General features: G+C 39.9%; 1 protein-coding gene across 1 annotated transcript in view; it reads right to left on the reverse strand.

Moving 5' to 3' along the window:
* The window catches only part of LOC137633188 (uncharacterized), an 88,106-nt gene that overhangs the window by 4,338 nt on the left and 60,793 nt on the right, over positions 1–22,975 (reverse strand). Inside the window, exons 3-8 of the mRNA XM_068365344.1 lie at positions 20,714–20,843; positions 12,891–13,047; positions 8,901–9,036; positions 8,187–8,362; positions 3,568–3,733; positions 275–1,041 (exon numbers count right to left, since the gene is read on the reverse strand). Of these exons, the coding sequence (XP_068221445.1) occupies positions 275–1,041; positions 3,568–3,733; positions 8,187–8,362; positions 8,901–9,036; positions 12,891–13,047; positions 20,714–20,843 (1,532 nt within the window). The remainder of the gene's footprint in view (positions 1–274; positions 1,042–3,567; positions 3,734–8,186; positions 8,363–8,900; positions 9,037–12,890; positions 13,048–20,713; positions 20,844–22,975) is intronic.

Here is a 22,975-nt window from a genome sequence, read left to right on the forward strand (position 1 = left end):
AGTCAAACCAAGTTTTGAAAATCTATAATGTAAAGACCAGAACATATTTTAAATAAAAAATATTTGATAATGATTTAAATACTCTTGCAATTTAAATATTCTTGAGCTCTTTTTTTAATTCTACTTAATATATGTATTTTATCCCAAAATAAAATATATCAAATATGATAAATTTCAAATATTACCAATAAATTGTTCATTCCAATTTCTGCCAATGAAGATTGCAGGTGACTAACAACAGCAAATACAAAATGAAAGAAAATAAATATCTAACCTTTGGTATTTGTAAAGACGTGTCATAGGAACTGTTGAGTGTGTGGGAGAAATCTCGCTCTCTGCTTTTATGAGGATAATCTCGATCTGATCCCACATGATCCCAACTGCTACTGCGGTAATTATCTCTCGACTCTCCTGCCCCTGTATCATGAGAATCCCGCGAGTCTCTGGAGCTCCTAGAGCTCCTACGTTCTCTCGAACTGTATTCCCTGTGATCGATGTCCCTCTCCCATTCCCAGTCATCCCTGATGTCTTTGCGCTCTTGACTATCCCTTCTGCTGCTGCTACTCATATCATGATTGTCTCTTCTGATATCTAAATCTTTTAGCCCTCTGTTGTCTTTTACATCCCATCTGCTAGATGATTTATGGTCACGTGACTCTCGACCTTCACTCCTCTCTCGAGACTCGTCGAAATCTTTCATTCTACCGAACTCACGAGATTCGCTGGATCTCCTTCTTTCGGAGGATTCTCTCAGCGCAGAAGCAGACTTGCGAGCAACTTCCCTTTCCATAGAGTCTCGAGCCGGAAATTCTCTCTGTGGGATTTCTACAATATCATCGTCTGACATATTCTCTTTTGAAGAGTCCACGTCTTTTATCTCCATTTCTAAGACGGCAGACATGGACATCTCTGGCATCCTCTTTAAAGGAGATTCGTCATTTCTATGAAGGGCCGAGAGGCGACTATCAAGATTTCCTGAAGAGTTAAGAGCGTCTTTGGCAAATTCAGCAAAAGCTGAGGAGTTCATGAAAGAGTTCACACCTGGAAAAGTATGATTTAACATTTAAAAAATAAAAAGATAAAGATCATCAAAATAAATAATAGTATTTCAAATACCAATTAGAAATTTCTAATATTACAATATATGCAAAAACTAAGTTAAAAAGAATACATTTATCATTTCTAGGCACTTCTACTTGCTTTCAGTCTTTAAATTTGAAAATATATTGAAATAATACTAATACAAACAGGGCAAGCATTAACAGCCGTTCTTTCTCAAATACACAGTAATAAGTTTATCCTAAATTATTACAAAATTATGTAAACACTATGACTAAACTAGTAAATTATACAATAAAAAATGGGCACACTCCATAAAAACAAAACTGCATATCCAGAATTATTCCCGATCTTTGCTGGAAGAATGTTATCCTAAAAAGTAATCAACATTCATATGACTAAGTATTGTACCAAATCTCACAAAAGCTAATTCCTTTTTCATACAAACCCATCATCTACAATTAACCCAATTTTGTTGTCAACTGAATACCAGTCACATCAATCTTTTGTTTAACTAAGGAATTGAAAGCAATAAAAAATATATAGTTCTATATAAGCATATACTGAGGCCTAAATCACCAGCAGTCATCTCAAGTGGATGAGTAGGTCTCGGCAGTCAATCCTTTCGATCTCTTACACTGCGGTATCATCACTCTTAGGAAACACTTCAGGACCACCCCGTTCCAAAGAGTGTCGCTATTCTATGAGCTCAACTGTTGGGAGAAGTGATGTACCATTGCATCCCATTTTCCTTAAGATAAACTTCGCCCATATGTTTAAAGTCTGGTGAGGGATGAAAGTGTGAGCCTTTCCTCCAGACAGCGCTAGCTTACAGAACATTACTTCATCCTAAAGATTGCTAACATCCTTAAACTCTCAAAGTTCATCACCAAAAACAATCACTGGTCAATCCACGATACCACATGGAGAGAAGACATTGAATATCCGGGAGTAAACGCATAAGGTGTAAAGACCAAGTAAATGCTAGCTCAGAGAATCAAATCCTTTACGTCTTTTTATTTGTCACTGGCCAGCAAAGTATCATATGTTTTCACAGATATTAAATTAAGGATGAAAGGCAGGAGCTCTGGTATAAGATAGACCCATGGCTATCCTTTTTTCCATTTATCCATTGCCCACTTCAGTCAAATCTAGACTCCATTTGAGAAATATAGCCCCCCTTGTCTATTACTGACATCTTTCTCAAGCATCATCTCCTCTTCAGGTCATCCTCACTCAGTTTCTCAGCTATAAAACTGGCAAGATACAAGTTTCCTCAAGAGCTCGTAGCTGTGATGAGCTTGCGGGAATGGGTTTTTGAGCCTCAGGTTAATTGCTTTCTGAGTTTTGGTGAATTTAATTATAAATTCAAAAAAGACCAGACCAGCAATGAAGGATATCTAGGACCCAAGAGTTCCTAATTTATACCCATTCTTGTCCCTAGAAGACTTGGTCCAGGCACTCTTCTCTAAACATGTGCATATGGCATGACTTGCATAGCAACCCTTTCAAGCTTACAAAAGCATCATAAGAAGTTACTAGATAAACAGAAAATGCAAGATACCAAAATCAAAAAGCAAGAAATCCGCTAGGATAAAAACACTGTCAAGGGTAGTATAGTGTGCAGCAGTGCCAATCTTAAGTAAATAAAAAGAACAGTATTTGAACATAATCCATCCATATACCAAGGCACTTCCCCCAATTTTGGGGGGTAGCCGACATCAACAAAGAAACAAAACAAAAAGGGGACTACTCTCTACGTTCCTCCAGCCTAACCAGGGACTCAGCCGAGTTCAGCTGGTACTGCTAGGGTGCCACAGCCCAACCTCCCACAATTCCACCACAGATGAAGCTTCATAATGCTGAACATAATAAAAAATTATAAAAGACCAATAGCTATACAAGAAATTATAAAGTCTGAACTTCATAACTGAAGAAAACAAATCAGACTATGAGAGAGAGAGATTCACTGAAACTTCCAAGCCTTACATCAGGCAATGGTATGTAATTCATATTAACACAGTCTTTAAACAAAATAACTATTTTGTACCAACAATTATGCCTCATTTAAATGGTAAAATTGCCTAATAGGTTTCAAAAGTTGAATAACAATTAATAAGACATCACAAAATGTTTGGTCAGTTCACCATACAATGGGTAACGATTTTATACAGTCCCTTTCCAAGTATAATAAATGACATACAAAAAATGATTGATACTATAATGACAATACTGTACAGCACAAACACAGATATAAGGCGAAATATTATAGTCAATTCTTTTTAGTGAGGCAGATTTGCACCGACTCGCAAGGGTGCCCTTTTAGCTCGGAAAAGTTTCCTGATCGCTGATTGGTTGGACAAGATAATTCTAACCAATGAGAGAGCAGGAAACTTTTCCGAGCTAAAAGGGCACCGCTCTGAGTCGGTGCAAATGCGCCTCATTAAAAAAAATTGAGTATATTTGCTCTTAGTTTACACAAAAATAAATATAAATAAGATACATTACCTGGCTGAGCAGCATCTGGTAAAGATAAGTCTTCATCATCACTATTCTCAGGCGAGGGAGCATCGGGAGTTGGCGAAGGTACGGGACTAGGATCTGGGAGCGACTTGATTTTTTCTAATAATTTTGTCTTTAATGTCTTCACACGGTTACCAAAACTTTTGTATGCCTGTGAAAAGAAACAGAATTAGTAACTTTCCTTTACAATGACCCATATACCAACAATGCTTGTCTCATTATTATCACTAAATAAATTTCTAAATTAGCACAATGTTGGAAAGAAACACCTAGAAAAGTAAACTATAAAGTCACCAGATGAAAAAAAATCAAATGACAAAACTATTTTTACAAAATAATTTTTTTTCATACAACTCTATTGATCAGACTCATCATACATTGCTTTATTTCGGAAGGCGTAGAGGAATAAAGGTCATGACTCCACCAAACTCCACACGTCTGGGCATAGGAATGCCACAGGCATTAGGTTATACCCATACCCAGAATAAATGGTAAGCAGCTCTTCTAGGAGAAGGACACTCCAAAATCAAACCATTGTTCTCAAGTCTTGGGTAGTGCCATAGCCTCTGTACCATGGTCTTTCACTGCCTTGGGTTAGAGTTTTCTTGCTTGAGGGTACACTTGGGCACACTATTCTGTCTTATTTCTCTTCTACATGTACTGTAAAAGTTTTTATAGTTTATAAAGGAAATATTTTTTTTTATGATGTTAGTTCTTAAAATATTTTATTTTTCCTTCTTTCCTTTCCATACTGGGCTATTTTCCCTGTTGGAGCACCCGGGCTTATAGCATCGTGCTTTTCCAACTAGGGTTGTAGTTTAGCAGGTAATAATAATAATAAATGGTACTAGGTCACAGGAGAGCCTATATCTTCGTACTAGATATGTCCGAATGTATCCGTAGCTAATATAAGAAATGAGTTTGAATTCATTCAATCCATCCTCCCCCTGAAAGGTTGCTCAGTTAGCTACGTTTAACATCCGGTTCGGCTCATGACGGCCAAGAGAGATTGATTGATTAGGAGTTATCTGGCATCCTGACATCTAAGGTCATTGACGCCGATATTTGTTATAAAGAAATAAATGAATGGTAATTCAATTTAAAACAATAAAAGCAAAAGTGTCCTTTTAACAGTTAAATAGCTTTCAGAAGACCTGCTTCTGAAATAAATTCAAAAATACCACTAGTATGGTACGACATATCATGTCCGAGAATCCTCACCTCGACCCTCAAATTATAGATATCTATTTCTTTTGGTACTATAATCAATAAATGTCTCACCGTCAAGGGGTACCAAACATTTATCACAATGTGGCTCGTGTCACCCGAACGTGACCAATGCGGAGATGACAGAGAGGGGTCTCTCACTTTCAGGGCATCAAGTTATACCTCCAAGGAGATATATATTTGTTATTTCTCACATCTTATTTCTATGTAGTCTACCCCAATGCCGTGGCCAATTATTATAAAACAATTTCTTAATGGTAGGTACGAAACCATTACAGAGGATGGGATACCTTCTTGGTAGCAAATTGGATGCAGCATTCTTTACCAGTAAATCTGCCTTCTCATTCCCAGACACACCTACACATGCTGGAACCCAACATAATCGAACTGTTATACCTCAGTTCAAAAATAAAACGCCATTCTAAACCTTTAAAACTAAAGGGTTACTGGAATTAAAAACTTCTAAAGCTTGAAGGACACTCCTAGAGGTTATGCTAAAAAGGCTCTTGGAGAAGATGCTTCTAGCCTCAAGAGGGAGATAAGTTGGTTACACAAACAGTTGAACAGCAACCACAAGACCAAAGGTAAAGGTATCCAAAGACTTGTGGGTATGATCCCTTAGGTAACAGAAGTTAACACTTTACCCCCAAAGGACGTACTGGTACGTTTCACAAAACTCATCCCTTTACCCCCATGGACGTACTGGTACGTCCTTGCAAAAAAAAAAAAAAATGCCATTTAAATTTTTTTTTTTTTTGCATATTTTTTATAATTTTTTGAGAAACTTCAGGCATTTTCCAAGAGAATGAGACCAACCTGACCTCTCTATGATGAAAATTAAGGCTGTTAGAGCAATTTAAAAAAAATATACTGCAAAATGTGCTTAAAAAAAATAACCCCTGGGGGTTAACGGTTGGAAATTTCAAAATAGCCTGGGGGTAAAAGGGTTAACAGTTGTCTGGTATTTTCAAACTCCTGTTTTAAATACATAGGCCACTGACAGGTTCTTCACAATTACTTGCTGGTGCTAAAGCCTTTAATGCAGAATCCTTCTAAGATAGTGCCATAGAGCCCTTAAAGAGGCAAGCCATTCTGATTCCCTCTAAATGCCTCCTGAAGAGAAGAGATGGAAAAGGCCTTGAACCTGATACTATGAACAACTGGATTTTTAGTCATGGCTACAAACTTAGGGAAAAAGTAAAAGATCTCCTACCATTCTTTGGAATGATGTGTGTCAAATCAGATGCCATGAGGTTTGCCATCTTGCTTTGCCAAAGCTAAGGCTAGCAGAAACACAGTCTTGACAGTCAGATCTCCGTTCGATTCCCATCTCAACGGTTTACATGAGGCATACATAAGACTTGAGAACACAGGTCACATCCCACTTGGAGGGCCTTAAGTCTTGGAGTGGGCAAGACTGCTTAGAGCTCTTCATGAGCACAGGCAGTTCCCGCAAAAAAAAAAATTCTAAGTCCTTCAGTCTAAAGACCAATGCTGAGTGATAGCCTTTATATTGCCAAGACTGAGAAAGGCTTCTCTTGGAGAGGAAAGACGTGAAAATCACAATTAACCCTTTTACCCCCAAAGGACGTACTGGTACGTTTCACAAAACTCATCCCTTTACCCCCATGGACGTACCGGTACGTCCTTGCAAAAAAATGCCATAAAAATTTTTGTTTTCATATTTTTGATAATTTTTTGAGAAAATTCAGGCATTTTCCAAAAGAATGAGACCAACCTGACCTCTCTATGACAAAAATTAAGGCTGTTAGAGCAATTTAAAAGAAATATACTGCAAAATGTGCTGGGGAAAAAATAACCCCTTGGGGGTTAAGGGTTGGAAATTTCCAAAGAGCCTGGGGGTAAAAGGGTTAACTGCTGGAAGGTTCAGAACGGAGAGGTATCACTTCTACAACACCAATTGCAAAAGATGTCCAGATATTCAGACATGAAGTGCAAGTGACTCTAAGGAGCCACTGGTGGTACCTCTGAAGGTAAGGCTGACAGAAAAGAGTGGGCCCTTGGGGTAGTTCTCTCATCACCTAGATAAAAAGCATCAAAAGATCTGGATACCATTTGGTGCATGGCCAGGGTCATTCTGATGCCCGATGTCACCAGCACATTGTTGATTAATTGGCAAATCAGGCAGAAAGAAGAAAGGTGTAGTGCACATCCAGATTGTCCCAAGGGTGTTGAAAAGCATCTTTGAATACAACCCTAGGATCTGGAACATGGGTGTAAAACACCAGGAAGCCACCTATCTACTTGTAGCAGCTGGAGAACAGGGACTGCTGACTTCAGTGTTCCCTTCCTCCCTTCTTATCTCTACAGGCCCTCCTGAAATAGCAAAGATGGGCATGAAAGAGTGGAGCACTGTCTGCAACTTGCCTAGAAAAAGAGGCAACTGGAAGTCGTGAACAGCCATTGGAGGCAGCGGGAAGTCTAGACTCGTTTCCCTTTAAGGGCCTGGATCTATAAAGGTAACTACATGGTGAATGAGGAGTCATGGTTAGCCTTCCTCCACTTCTCCATTGTTGCCTATGTGTCATTCTGAGGAAAGACAAACGTAGCCTCCAGGACATGGGTGTTCATTGACATCGTTGTTGTCACCTGTCCAACTTGCCTAGAGAACAAAAGGAAAAACTGCATTGCTCCTCTTCAGGACCCAGATGGTCCATTGGTTAGCTGACTGGTGTGCCATGAAGGTCACTGCTTTTGCATGGTACAGAACCAACTAGGTGGACTTCACCAATGTCTCAGGATTTGACAAAACCTGAAATAGTGGTGAAATAGGTAAAACCACAGGACATCTCATCGATCCAGGAAGCCACTTGGAGGATGACTTTGGAAACCGACTGAAAGGACTACATTACACCTTCAATTTCTCCACAGTTAATCCCACGGTTAAAGAAGAAATAGCAGGATCACTGGGGTGAGGAGACAGGCTTGTGCTATCAGGTACAAACTACATCCTTTGTCAAGTGTAGAAACCAGACTCTTACTCGACTGCCAGGATGGCAGTAAACTATCAGGCCCGGAGATCTAAGAACAGCAACTCCACTGAGGTAATTGATATTTCAGGGATGCTGAAATGGTGATCAACAACCATAGATTATTACACTGTCACAAGATTCGTTCACACCAACGGCTGAAATCAAAGTGGTTTTTCAGTCGTTTGTTGTTGACACCTCATTAATAAAGTTTCAATGGCAGTACTCCAGCTTTGCTGTTATCATTCTCCTATATAAAGAACAAAGGGTTGTACTCCTGTAGGAACAAACCAATTTACTACACTGATTCAAAATATGACGATGGAAATTAGGATCTAAAGAAATAAAAAAAGCAGAATGATCAGTAATGAAACAACAAAAACTTACATTGGCAACCATTTTTGCTTCCCCTCTTTGTGTTTCATAGAAGATTTCAGCCTGTTCAAGTAAAGTAACGACTTGCGTTCGTTCTTCTATTTCTTTCTGCACAGACGCTAAATAGCATTCAAGAGCTACAACGGCTTCTTCAAATTCTTCCATTCTTTCTCTGCTAGTCCCACGTTCTGTTAAGTGATATAAAGATTACCATGAGTAACATTTAATAAGATGATAAATGCTTATAATTAAATAAAACCCACCTACAGAGTTTTTAATCCTTTTTATCTAATAACTTTGTTGCTGTCTCAACAGGATGTAGATACAGGAGAGGGGGTTCCCAGCCCCCTCGTCCCGTCCCTTTTAGTCGCCTCTTACGACACGCAGGGATAACGTTGGCGCTATTCTAGTTTTGTTTCATTTGTTGATGTCGGCTACCCCCCAAAATTGGGGGAAGTGCCTTGGTATATGTATGTATGTATCTAATAACCTTACATAACCCTGCTTGCATTTCAGGTTAACATTATTATATGTATGTTTCTTTGCCGACATTTTCCCATTATTAAAGTTTAATCAAAACATTTTTATATTTTCCTGTATAATCTAAAAAATTAATCGAACATAGTACATATAAGCAAAGCCATGTTCATATTTTATTTTATCTCATAAACAAAAGAAAGACAAAATACATATCTAATCTATTTAATGGGTCTGCATATAGCCTACCTTTAACTGTTTGTCTAAGTTGATTGATTTCATCATCCGTAAGAGAGAAATCTTGATTTCTGAGATCATTTCGAAGTGACTCTGTAGATTTTTCTAGGGCAACAACTGTTCGTATACCCTCGACTAGCTGCACTGGCTGTGAATAGACGTTTTGATTAGAAAGATTTAGTATTGTAACATATGCTGTGAACAAAAATATTGAGACATAATGATGACTTTCCTAGTACTACAATATATTGCTAAATTAGTTTCCTACTCCTTAATCTACTAAACCTGAAAATAGAGTAAAAATAGTCCTAAAAAATAAATAGTTTTTAGTCATTTGCAATTTTCCTACATATACAAACTTCAGTACTTTAAAATAGGAAATAACTTCAGTGCAAACTGGAAGTCGTTGAAATGTTGACAAGATAGTTGATTAATGAAAAGCTGCAAAAAGAGGAATCCATACCCACAAACCTGTCACACTATAGCCTACTTCATCCTTAGGCCTAGGACTGGGAAGGATTGTTGAGATTTTAACTGTAATTTAAAGAACTCAGTTTTGTATAGCTAGGAAAAATACAAATTTCTTTAAACATGATATTTGTCCTCACACTTATATAAACCTTTTGTCCTTTGAAATAGGAAACTCACTCATTAGGGGGGGAGTCCCTAAAACTAAACTTAAAATTTCCTGTACTTGTACGGGAGTGAGAAAGGCAACTCCTCACTCCTACAACCCCCTAATAAATTATCATAGTGATGTATAAGCTTTTAGATTCTCGGCCAGTACTGGCTTAAAAGGAAGCCAGTACTAGGTCATGGAAAACCTACCTTCTAATATGGAGATAGGCAAGTTTCTTATTTTAATGAAAAAAAGGTTTAAGTGTAGGGACAAATAATATGCTTAAAGAAATTTGAATTTTTTCTAGCTATACAAAACTGAATTCTTAGATTAGACACCAACCCGTTGTCTCCCCCGCAAAGGAGAATGGAGAAATTGCCTCTTGGTAGGCACTATCTCCAAGAAAGGTGCTTTTGTGCAACTCACCAGCATCAGCCATGCGACCAGGGTGCAACAGTTACTGCCTCATTTCAGGAAGGGGGAAAAGAAAGCAGAACCAGATTTATGTCAAATCATTACCTTAGACAAGATGCATACAGTATTTTTACCCTGAGGAGCATTACACAACTACTGAGAAACCACCTCAGAGAGGCTATGGTGGTCCAAAACTTTCAGCTCCAAGTGCATAGACAGGTAAACTGGAAGGCTAAGCTTGACCCAAATTCTATCTGCAAGAAAGCAGAAGGGGCTAATAGGAAGGCTGCATCTCCCCTATTATAAATAAAGTCCTCTTCAAATAGCTCAGCAGGGCCCTCCAAAGACACCAGACAACTTGTGTCGGAGGGATTGGATCAAGAAGGTCAGAAACTTGTGTTCAAGACCAAATGGTACTGGATTTTTGCAAAAAGAAAAAAGTTTGTGTGACGATGAAGAAAACAAAATCTCCATTTCTCTTAAACATGGTGGAAGAACCTGAAAGATGCTGATGCCAAGAAGAAAGGCTTAATAGAAAGAACTCTATGATGCTTTCCTCAGGCTAGCATGAGGCATGTGTACCCATGCCCTGAGGATAAGTACTATAAACCCCCCACAGTCTATGAGCTATGTAAGGTTATAAGGACCACTCCAAACCTAGAACCTTCCCCTGGCGATTGAGCATATCCACTAGAACATTCTTCTACCACTGGATGTATTTGGCTGAAAGCTCTATAGAGTAATTCACTGCCCGATGTACATCTGCTTTGCCTTTGCAAAGAGATAGGGAAACTCTGCCTCTTTGCTTGTTGATATAAGCTATAATGGAGGTATTGTTGCTCATTAACATTACCGAGTGCTTCCTAAAACATTTTTGGAATACATGTACTTGTTTTATCTCAAAAAGGTTCACGTAATTGAATTTCTGCTAACTACAAATTTGACGCGACCAGGCGAAAGCCTCACCCCTCCTTCAATACATCTGAGAATAGCTGCACGAGGTGAGCTTTTCTTCGTACAGCCACAACATATCAAACCATATCTCCTCTCCCACAAAAGCAGGATAGAACAGGTGATCTCTGGAAGCCAACCAGTGATCCTATGACAACACTGGTGAAGATGCCCATGACTCCCCTGAGGAAAGAGCATCTCCAAGGAAAATTGGCTAAAAAGACTTGCCAACATCGAGATTGTTAGAAGTCAAACTCAATTGTTTGTCTTCATGCCATATTGGGATTGCAATAATGTGAATATTTGTTAATTAATCTTCAACAACCACAATGCTTACACCCTTTAAAAGCACTCCAAGGATAAGAAACAAAAGGTTCTTCAAACTTCTCCACTCACTGTGTTCTTCCTTGTGAAAAAATTCACCTGCAAGGAGTTTTTACTTCCTGTTGACTGTCCCTATGCCTTGGGAAGGATTTTGTCAACTTCAATTGCTTTGTCATTTATTTGTACTTTTATCCCTCATACCAGACTACCACTTTCTCCTATATCCAGAATAACTACTCCTGTGCCTTTGCCGTCTTTATATCTCCTGTAGGCTACTGATTATTCCTTTTAAGATTATTTCTATAAAAATAAACCCTTACCAGTTACAAACTTTGATACTGTGGACACTTAAGTATGATATATGAGTTAGTCATAGACTTACAAATGATACATACTTGGAATTTTGTAAAAATTCGACTTAATTTCCCATAATTTGAAATATGCACTAATTTTAGATACATTTCTGTTAAGAATTGCATCCACAGGTTTACACTCATGAGAGAATTTGTGTATTTTCATCTGCATAAGCAACCTGCCATTCCTCTATGCCAAACCACATATGCATATATTATACAGTATTTCATAAATGTACTGGGACAAGATGATAACCCCGAGAAACACAAGAGATTACTTTCCAGTCAACTACTACTTTCATCTATTAACCTACAGTCTAACATCAAGAAATGATACCCCACTCCCATCTGCCTAAGCTTGAAAAGTAGGGCTTCATGATTACTGCAATCAAAAGCAAGACTTGAGTCAAGATTATTCACAAGGGATTTATAACCAAAATTAATGTCAGTTACTGGAATATGAAATATACCAATTCAGCACATGTTTCTTACTCATTTGAACACACCATCATCATCTTCCCCTACGTCTATTGACGCACAGGGCCTCGGTTAGATTACACCAGTCGTCTCTATCTTGAGCTTTTAATTCGATACACGCCATATACTTCTATCATTAGCTTCATACATACAAATTTCTTCAAAGCCAATAATTCAATCTCTTGGGAACAAGGAATAGTTCATACTATAGAATTTCTGATCTCCAAACCACTATTTTTCATGTGTGATTACCAATTAGTAAAGTTGGATCCTTTTCTCAAGCTGTACTAAAATATACATGTTTTTCAAAGTAATGGTTTGCATTAGGAAAACAAAATATTACAAAAACTTCAAGTAAGGCTAATAATTAGTAAAAATCTCTGAGAACCAACATTTTTAATACAGAATTTAAGTAAATACGCTATGTTTATTTCCAATTACTGTACTTATTGAAAAAAACTATCATTATTGTTGTAAGAAATTATGTCCACAAAACACATGAACATTTCTGTGCAAACTAAAACTCCCCATCATCATCATCATCCTCCTGGCTTAATTTCTTATGGTCCTAATGGTTTGAGTTTTTTTATTAACTACCTATTCTATTTAACGCCTAATTTTACAAGACTGATATCTTCAATTTTTTGTCTCAATTTTTTACATAGTGCTTTTTAGGAAAGATTACTCATATACCATAGAGACTAAATGTAAAGTATCTAAACGTTTTAAAACATTTTTGTTACAACATTTTCTGGTAAAGCTGATTAGCCCCTAATAACATAATAAAAGTCTTATTATAATAAAAACATAAAAATCATAAAAATTTCTTTCAAACAAATTGAACCTGAGAGTTGTTTACTGTACCTGGAAACTTGATAGAACAATTTCATTTTCAGATGCATTAACAGTGCCAACATTCTCCACAATTTCAGTAAATTCGGCGATGAGCTTTGCATCATATATACCTCGCTCTTCCCATATGTTGAAGATACGGATAATCTTTGGACGAATCTTTTCATCTCTGCAATAAAAGGTATCCTCATTAGTAATGTGAATGCTTCTAAACCCTTTTACCCCCGGGGTATTTGGAAATTTCCAACCCTTAACCCCCAAGGGGTTATTTTTCCCCAGCATATTTTGCAGTATATTTTTTTTTTAAATTGCTCTAACAGCCTTAATTTTTGTCATAGAGAGGTCAGGTTGGTCTCATTCTCTTGGAAAATGCCTGAATTTTCTCAAAACATTATCAAAAATATGAAAAAACAATTTTTTATAGCATTTTTTTGCAAGGACGTACCGGTACGTCCATGGGGGTAAAGGGATGAGTTTTGTGAAACGTACCAGTACGTCCTTTGGGGGTAAAAGGGTTAAAATATCCCAATTCAATCAGACAGGACCTTTTAAGTTACCAGCAGTTTGATTACATGATACTAGATAGTGGTCTAGAGCAGATATAAAACAAACACCAAACCATATACAATTTATAGGTTGATATCAATAGCAATAGGAGGATAGATGTGAGCGAGGCAAGAGAGCGTGCTAGAAGTAGGAATGAATGGCGAGCGATTGTGACGCAGTTCCGGTATGCCCTGCTGCTGCCTCCGATGCCTTAGATGACCGCGGAGGTAGCAGCAGTAGGGGATTCAGCATTATGAAGCTTCATCTGTGGTGGATAATGTGGGAGGGTGGGCTGTGACACCCTAGCAGTACCAGCTGAACTCGGTTGAGTCCCTTGTTAGGCTGGGAGGAACGTAGAGAGTAGAGGTCCCCTTTTTGTTTTTGTTTCTTTGTTGATGTCGGCTACCCCCCAAAATTGGGGGAAGTGCCTTGGTATATGTATGTAACAATAGCAACATTATTCTCAATTAATTTTTCAATGCGTAATGATTTTGCTTTCATTACAATCTACTTGAATCAAGTTTAACTAAAGGATATTCAAGTGATAAAAACAAGATTGATGCACTGCATAAGATAAATTTCTTTGTCAATGATCAATCCTGATAGTTGAGATAAAAATGTTATTTTCATTAGTAAAATAAATTTTTGAATATACTTACCCGATGATCATGTAGCTGTCAACTCTGTTGCCCGACAGAAATCTACGGTCGGGATACGCCAGCGATCGCTATACAGGTGGGGGTGTACACAACAGCGCCATCTGTGAGCAGGTACTCAAGTACTTCTTGTCAACAAGAACTCAATTTTCTCCTCGGTCCACTGGTTCTCTATGGGGAGGAAGGGCGGGTCCTTAAATTCATGATCATCGGGTAAGTATATTCAAAAATTTATTTTACTAATGAAAATAACATTTTTCAATATTAATCTTACCCGATGATCATGTAGCTGATTCACACCCAGGGTGGTGGGTGGAGACCAGCATACATGTTAACAAAGAAGCTAAGTATCCCGTATCTTATTTTAGCCGTTATTCAAAATAACAAACTTAAAATAAATAAGTACCTGGTAAGGAAGTCGACTTGAACCATTACTCTGCCTTTTTAAGTACGTCTTCCTTACTGAGCCTAGCGATCCTCTTAGGATGCTGAGCGACTCCTAGGTGCTGAAGTATTAAGGGCTGCAACCCATACTAAAGGACCTCATCACAACCTCTAATCTAGGCGCTTCTCAAGAAAGAATTTGACCACCCGCCAAATCAACCAGGATGCGGAAGGCTTCTTAGCCTTCCGGACAACCCAAAAATATTTCAAGAGAAAGATTAAAAAGGTTCTGGAATTAGGGAATTGTAGTGGTGGAGCCCCCACCACTACAGTACTGCACTCGTTGCTACGAATGGTCCCAGAGTGTAGCAGTTCTCGTAAAGAGACTGGACATTCTTAAGATAAAAGACGCGAACACTGATTAGCTTTTCCAAAAGGTTGCGTCGAAAATATTTTGCAGAGATCTATTTTATTAAAAGGTCACGGAAGTTGTGATAGCTCTAACTTCGTGTGTCCTTACCTTCAGCCAAGCTTGGTCTTCCTCATTCAGAAGGGAATGAGCTTCTCGTATTAACAGTCTGAAAATAATAGGATAAAGAATTCTCTGACATAGGCAAAGATGAATTCTTAACTGAACACCATAAAGCTTCAGACGGGCCTCATAAAGGTTTTTAAAAAAGAACTTAAGAGCTCTACAGGACATAATACTCTTTCTAGTTCCTTTCCAACCATATCGATAAGTTTGGAATAACGAACGATATTGGTCAAGGCCGAGAAGGCAGCTCGTGTTTGGCTAGAAAACTAAGATGTAGAACATGTAGCCGTTTCGGATGAAAATCCGATGTTCTTGCTGAAGGCATGAATCTCACTGACTCTTTTAGCTGGTAAAACATATCAGGAAAAGAGTCTTAAAGGTGAGATCTTTCAGGGAGGCTGATTGAAGTGGTTCGAACCTGTCTAACATAAGGAATCTTAGAACCACGTCTAAATTCCAACCAGGTGTAACCAAACGACGCTCCTTCGTGGTCTCAAAAGACTTAAGGAGGTCCTGTAGATCTTTATTGTTAAAAAGATCTAAGCCTCTGTGACGGAAGACTGATGCCAACATGCTTCTGTAACCCTTGAAAGTGGGAGCTGAAAGAGATCGCTCTTTTCTCAGATATAAGAGGAAGTCAGCTATTGAGTTACAGAGGTACTGGTCGAGGATACGGATACTGACTTGCACCAGTTTAGGAAGATTCCCCACTTCGATTGGTAGACTCTAAGGGTGGATGTTCTCCTTGCTCTAACAATCGCTCTGGTTGCCTCCTTCGAAAAACCTCTAGTTCTCGAGAGTCTTTCGATACTCTGAAGGCAGTGAGACGAAGAGCGTGGAGGCCTTGGAGTACCTCCTTACGCGTGGCAGACGTAGCAGGTCCACCCTTAGGGGAAGAGTTCTGGGAACGTCTACTAGCCATCGAAGTACCTCGGTAAGTTATTCTCTCGCGGGCCAGAGGGAAGCAACTAGTGTCAACTTTGTCCCAGCGTGAGAGGCGAACTTCTGCAGTACCTTGTTGACAAACTAGAACGGAGGGAATGCATATAGATCTAGATGAGACTAATCTAGTAGAAAGGCATCTAAAAGAACCACTGCTGGGTCTGTTGAGAGCCTCTTGGACATCGAGGTTGCGAAGAGATCTATGGTTGGATGGCCCCAGGTGACCCAAAGTCTCTTGCATACATCTCTGTGGAGGGTCCAATATGTTGGAATTATTGTCCCTTCCTACTGAGACAAACTGCTAAGACATTCAAGTTGCCTTGGAAGAAATTTGTTACTAGTGAAAAGTCTAGACCTGTTGAACAGGAGAGGAGGTCACTAGCGAACTCGCACCATGTCAGAGAGTAGGTCCCTCCTTGCTAGGAGATGAACATCAAAGCAGGGAGTTGTCCGTGTTGACCTCCATTACTTTGTCTTGAAGGAGAGACCTGAAGCTTTTCCAGGTCAGACTTACTGCCAGAAGCTTCTTGCAGTTAAAATGCATTGTCCTTTGACGCGAGTTCCATAATCCCGAGCATTCCCTACCGCCTAAGGTCGCACCCCAGCCTACGTCCGATGCGTCTGAGAAGAGAACGTGGTTGGGAGTCTGAACAGTCAGGGGAAGACCCTATAAAAGGTTGATAAAGTCCTTTCCTCAGGTTAGACCAGACTTATCTTCCGGAAACCGGGATCGAGACCGCTTCTAGCGTCTTGTCCTTTTCCAGTGAAGAGCTAGATGAAACCGAAGAGGACGGAGGTGTAGTCTTCCAAGTGACACCAAATGCACCACGGATGACAGTGTCCTAACCAGACTCATCCACAGCCTGACAGGGCCGTATTCCTTCTTCAGCATCTTCTGGATGGATAGCAGGGCTGGGGATTGATCTTCTTGTTCAGCCATGTCCTCATCAGAGGGTTCCTCATCCGAAACTGATGAGGAAACGGCAACGGAGTGGGCAACGTCTGACTCGCTGAATCCGGTCGCACTGGTGGATGCGTGACGGAGCCGGACACAAGATCATGGTACTGCTGCACAGTCTGTGAACTGTCAACCATGGGGAAGCGAGGAAGTACAGCGACAACCCGAAACTGTCTAGACTGTCTGGGTAGTACAGACAACCCCTTATCGGGTTGCTGAGGTTGCCGCACTGCGTCACAACAAGTCACCTCTGCTGGTTGTTGAACGTCTTCCCAGTGACACACTGAACGTCCACAACCACCTCCGAGAGTAGCATAACATCAACGTGCGACTGGCAACCCACACTGGGTCGCACCGGAGGAGGAACCATCTCAACTGGCGGACGTGAGTAGGATACCTCAGCGTCAACAGGGCGTACAACCAACCGGTAGGAAGGTCGTTGGCAAGAAGGGTCTTCTCCGTAAAAAATCCTCTATCAAGGACTAAGCTTGGACTGCATGTCTTGCAACAAAGCCCAAGGTCTATGGGAGCAGGTGTGGCAACAGACGGGGTTAGCGACTGAAGCGGAACCATTTACCCTCCCTGGAAGCATGTTATGCTTAAATAAAAGTCCATAGGAGGCTAAGCAGCTTAAGGCTCCTCTCCAAATGACAGAGTCCTCAAGGGAATATCAGAAGGAGGGAGAACAGCACTTTCTCATCTACAGGAACCATATCCGAGAAAAGCTAGGTTCTCTCAGTGAGGGTTTCACTGGTGCAAAAGCAGCAGACCAGAAGGCAACGTTATGAAACTACTTGACAGTCTGTGAACTGTCAAAAACTGAACTGTCAACCACAACAGGAGCGTGAGGACATACAGCACTGGTGTATAAGTAGCAGACCAGAAGGCAACGTCATGTAACTGTATGACAGTTTGTGAGTTGGCAACAACCAAAGTTGTGTGGGGAAGCCTCAACTCCTGACTGACTAGTTTGCTGCTGGCGAGTGGCGGTAACCACAGTGTGTTGCGGAGGCTGACACACCGTGTCAAAACACGGCAGCTTGTGGTAGCTCACGCACGGCAACGGAGTGCTCTGTGTGTGGGAGTCATCATACATCTGGCAGGGTTGACTGTGCATGGGTGGAGGAGCTCTCACAACAAGAGTGTGAGAGCAGGAAGCCATGCCGGGCGCACAACCGTGGGAGGTGTAGGCCCACGGGTGCATCGTCAACCTTCTCCGCAGTCGGAGTGTGGGAGCTGGCAACAACAAAAGCAGAGTGCTGGTGCGTGGGAGGGGCTGCGGTGTGTTGAGGAGCATGCGGTATGGTATGCGGAGCATGCTGTAAGGTATGCGGCTCATGCTGCATGGTATGCGGAGCATGCTGTAAGGTATGCAGAGCATGCTGCATGGGCTGCGGAGAATGCCGCATAGTGCTGGAACCCGGCAGCTCTACAGAACCTTCCCACTGCTGATGCGGTAGCTCACGCATGTTAGCAGATGGTGCAGCAAGAACATGCGTCTGGCAGGGTGGACTGCGCATCGGTAGTGGAGCTCTCACAGGTGGAGGGTGGGAGCAGGCAGCCGCAGTATCTGCTGAGCGCACAACCTCGGCGGGTTGTAGGTTAACAGGTGCTTTGTCAACCTTCCAGCATGATACTCCTGCATGAAGGAGCAAGCTGAGACTGTATAGTCTGCAGCATGGACCACTAGGGTCTATGAAAGACAACAACAAACGGAGCTACTGTCCGTTGTGACTGAGGGTCTAAAACAGCTGGTGCGGCAACAGACGGAGTTACTGCCTGTTGCGGTACCACCTTGCCTCTCTTGGGAGGTGTGCAGTTGTCGTACTGCAGCGAGTCCGAACTGACCCAGTGGCTACACCTAGGCCGTTGGACTTGCGCGGAAGGGACCGACTTGCACTTAAAAGCTGCAAGATTTGGTCCATGGTTTCTGCGAGAAACCTCTTCCGCAGACGAGGAATAAATGGGCTCTCTCGTCTTTGTGTGGGTGGGGTGATCACGTCGGCAACGTGTGTAGATACACCCGAAACCACGGAGGGAAACGTCTGTTCGTCGATCAAGGCCTGTGGAACCCATAAGTCCTTCGACATTACTTCTCCCCTGGGCTTGGGAGCTTGTAAGAGGTATCGGACTAGGTGAACAACTGGCACGAACAGACGAACCCTCGAACGCAACACTGTAACACTTTGCGCATATCACTTTATCACTTTTGATTTTCTGTTTGCACTTATTTCACTGAACTCGAAACTTTAAGTGGTTTGTACCTGAAACACGCAATCCTATCCTTCATTAAAAGGTAGTAATTGCGAAAACAGTATTACAATGTAACAGAAAAACATAATGAAAGATAAAGAATTCAGTGGCTGGAAAAGAGACTAAACACTAGATCAAATAAACTACGTTTAAAATCTCCCACCGCAAAAGCCTGGGAACAAGAATAAAACTCTAGAAACGTTTTACCTTCTTCCCCTATAGCGACTAGGGAGAAGAGCAAAAAACGAGAACAACGTTACCCGCTTGAACGAAACGTTTATCCTCCTCTCTCTCCCTCCGTCTCTATCTCTCTCTCTCTCTCTCTTGACTTAGAACCTGAGAGATGAGCCCAATCATATATATCGTTAAAACATATTATTTGTTAAAGGAAAAACACTGAAAGGTTTCCCAAATAAAAAGTTCCTTTATTAGAATTAAAACCATTTAAGCTAAGAAAGAATGAACGAAACGCTAGAATCGGTTTATTCTTACTGCAACGTGAAACCGTGAAATACTCTCTCTCTATCGTAACGATAGAGAGCAAGTTGAACGTTCTGAACGTCAACAACTGCGGAGACAAAACAAAACGTTAGTTCAACTTTGAAAACAGTACGAGACTATCAAAGAAATTCTTTCAAAAACATTAAAATTAAAATAGCATAAATTCTTAACAGGAAAAACGATATGACGGGCTCAATGTTAATTAACTTCGGTTCCAAGTAAGGACCGCCTACTATTAGGAAAGGTCGCATATAAACAAACATAAAAATTAATTTTTATAAGTTTATAATAAATGGAAAGTTAATCGAAGAGGCCTATAAATGGCGGAGAGATATAAAATAAATCTATACTTTGTTATGAAAGAGAGTCTATACTCTCTTCAACACCAACACTTCCGTCTAAGGGAAGGGTCGGCCATTTAAAAGTGAAAGAGAGTCCATACTCTCTTCGTCACCATAATTAAATCAAATTAATTCCAAAAGCTTGCTAAGCTAATGATAAAGCTTCCTGAATAGCGAAGGCTAAACTCTAGAGCAAATACATCACCAAATCGTGAACAATAACTCCAGAATCAACAGCGTATCCAAGTAGGTCTAGCCGGTGGCACGACAGAGGAAAAATTGAGTTCTTGTTGACAAGAAGTACTTGAGTACCTGCTCACAGATGGCGCTGTTGTGTATACCCCCACCTGTATAGCGATCGCTGGCGTATCCCGACCGTAGATTTCTGTCGGGCAACAGAGTTGACAGCTACATGATCATCGGGTAAGATTAATATTGAAAAATTAATGCTGACTTTAACCAAATATAATTAGTTTAGGTATATTATGCCAAGAAAAATTTTCAAAGAGACCTTAAAATTAGTAAATATACTAAAAAATGGAAGATCTTTGTTGGGAAACCAGAAGATAAAATGAAAGTACTGAACATACACCATGAGACAGAGGGAAAAGTTACATAGTGGATGCAAAAACACTTAAATACGGTGAAGTTTATTTTATAACAACCACAATAGACATACTTAAACTACCTTAAACAAAAAGACTAAAACACATACTAACCTCACAAGAGGAGCAGCTTCTTTGATAGCAGTAGCAAAATGCTGAACCATGTCAGGAATTTTCTTACGTCGGGCATTTTGTACAATATCGTTGCATATGTAAAATAGTGTCAGCCGGTGAGGTACTTTAGCTGTAAATAAAAAAATCAAACACATTTGAAATACAGTATTTAGTATCAAAATAGTTACAGCTCAGATAAAACGACATCATGAATTATTCTGAAGGGAAAACAAAAATGCCTATCTATAATTTCTACTTTCCTAAATAAAAGAAGTTAAAGTAAAAATATCTGAGAACCAACATTTTTAATACATAATTTAAGTAAATACGCTATGTTTATTTCCAATTACTGTACTTATTGAAAAAAAAAAACCTATCATTATTGTTGTTAGAAATTATGTCCACAAAACACATGAACATTTCTGTGCAAACTAAAAAGGCTTTCAAAGATGTGTTCTTTTTAATGGGAATGTAACGTAGAGCAAGGTACCTTACAATGCTGGACGCTCATGTCTTTTTAATGGGAATGTAACGTAGAGCAAGGTAACTTACAATGCTGGACGCTCATGTGAGATCTCAAAGGAAATGGATGAAAAGCTAAGGACAAAACAACACGTCACTAAGCAACGCCTATGTAGATAAACCTGTTATATGCTTAGATTCATTGACATTAAAATATTAGATACTGCTAAATGTTTTTACTTTTAATATACCTTTCAGCGTGAGTTACAGTTTAGTAGCATACATTGTTCCTTACATGATAAGATCTATTAAATTTAGGAAAACAAATTCTATTCTAAATAGGCCACAATGACAAGGAATTTTACTCATACTCTAAAGAGTGAGAGGAGAGCCAGTGTGAGCTTCTCCTGGGCCTTACGAACAACAAATGTCATTCATTCACTCATGAAAGAGGGAATGTCATTCATCCATTCATGAAAGAGCAATGGATGACATTCATACATTAAAGGGTGAAAGGGTAGGCAGGGAATGTCATTCAAGCAAGAATGAGTGAGTAGTAGTGCAATAGGGTACCTCCTCTTGCCCATGAAAACTGATGTCGTTCATACCTAAAAAAGTATATCAAAGTATAACAAAGAATATCATTCATACGTGCATGAGTGAGAGGGAGTGAGTGCTTCCATTCCTACATGATAAAAAAAAAAAAGAAATTTTATATATGCAAGAATGTACCGTAAGTGAATAAATGCCTCTTCTTGGCCATGATGAAAAGTTATGCCATTCCTATGCATGAGTAAGTAAGCAAAGGGGTGCCTCCTCTTGGCTGTGATACAAAATTTCAGTCACATATGAAAGAGTAAAAGGTGGTAGAAGTGAGTGGGTGCCTCCTCTTGGCTAAAATAATAAAGAATGTCATTCATACATGAAAGAGTGACAGTATTTGGATTCCTCCTCTTGGCTTCAATGACAAAGAATGGCATCCATACATGAAAGAATGAGAGTAATCGGATTCCTCCTCTTGGCTTGACTGACAAAGAATGTCATCCATACATGAAAGATTGAGAGTAATTAGATTCCTCCTCTTGGCTTGACTGACAAAGAATGGCATCCATACATGAAAGATTGAGAGTAATTGGATTCCTCCTCTTGGCTTGACTGACAAAGAATGGCATCCATACATGAAAGATTGAGAGTAATTGGATTCCTCCTCTTGGCTTGACTGACAAAGAATATCATCCATACATGAAAGAACGAGAGTAATTGCATTCCTCCTCTTGGCTTCAATGACAAAGAATGGCATTCATACATGAAAGAACGAGAGTAATTGCATTCCTCCTCTTGGCTTCAATGACAAAGAATGGCATTCATACATGAAAGAATGAGAGTAATTGCATTCCTCCTCTTGGCTTCAATGACAAAGAATGGCATCCATACATGAAAGAACGAGAGTAATTGCATTCCTCCTCTTGGCTTCAATGACAAAGAATGGCATCCATACATGAAAGAACGAGAGTAATTGCATTCCTCCTCTTGGCTTCAATGACAAAGAATGGCATTCATACATGAAAGAATGAGAGTAATTGCATTCCTCCTCTTGGCTTCAATGACAAAGAATGGCATTCATACATGAAAGAACGAGAGTAATTGCATTCCTCCTCTTGGCTTCAATGACAAAGAATGGCATCCATACATGAAAGAATGAGAGTAATTGCATTCCTCCTCTTGGCTTCAATGACAAAGAATGGCATCCATACATGAAAGAATGAGAGTAATTGCATTCCTCCTCTTGGCTTCAATGAC

Source organism: Palaemon carinicauda, chromosome 42, assembly GCF_036898095.1.
Source record: "Palaemon carinicauda isolate YSFRI2023 chromosome 42, ASM3689809v2, whole genome shotgun sequence".
Classification (NCBI taxonomy): Eukaryota; Metazoa; Arthropoda; class Malacostraca; order Decapoda; family Palaemonidae; genus Palaemon; species Palaemon carinicauda.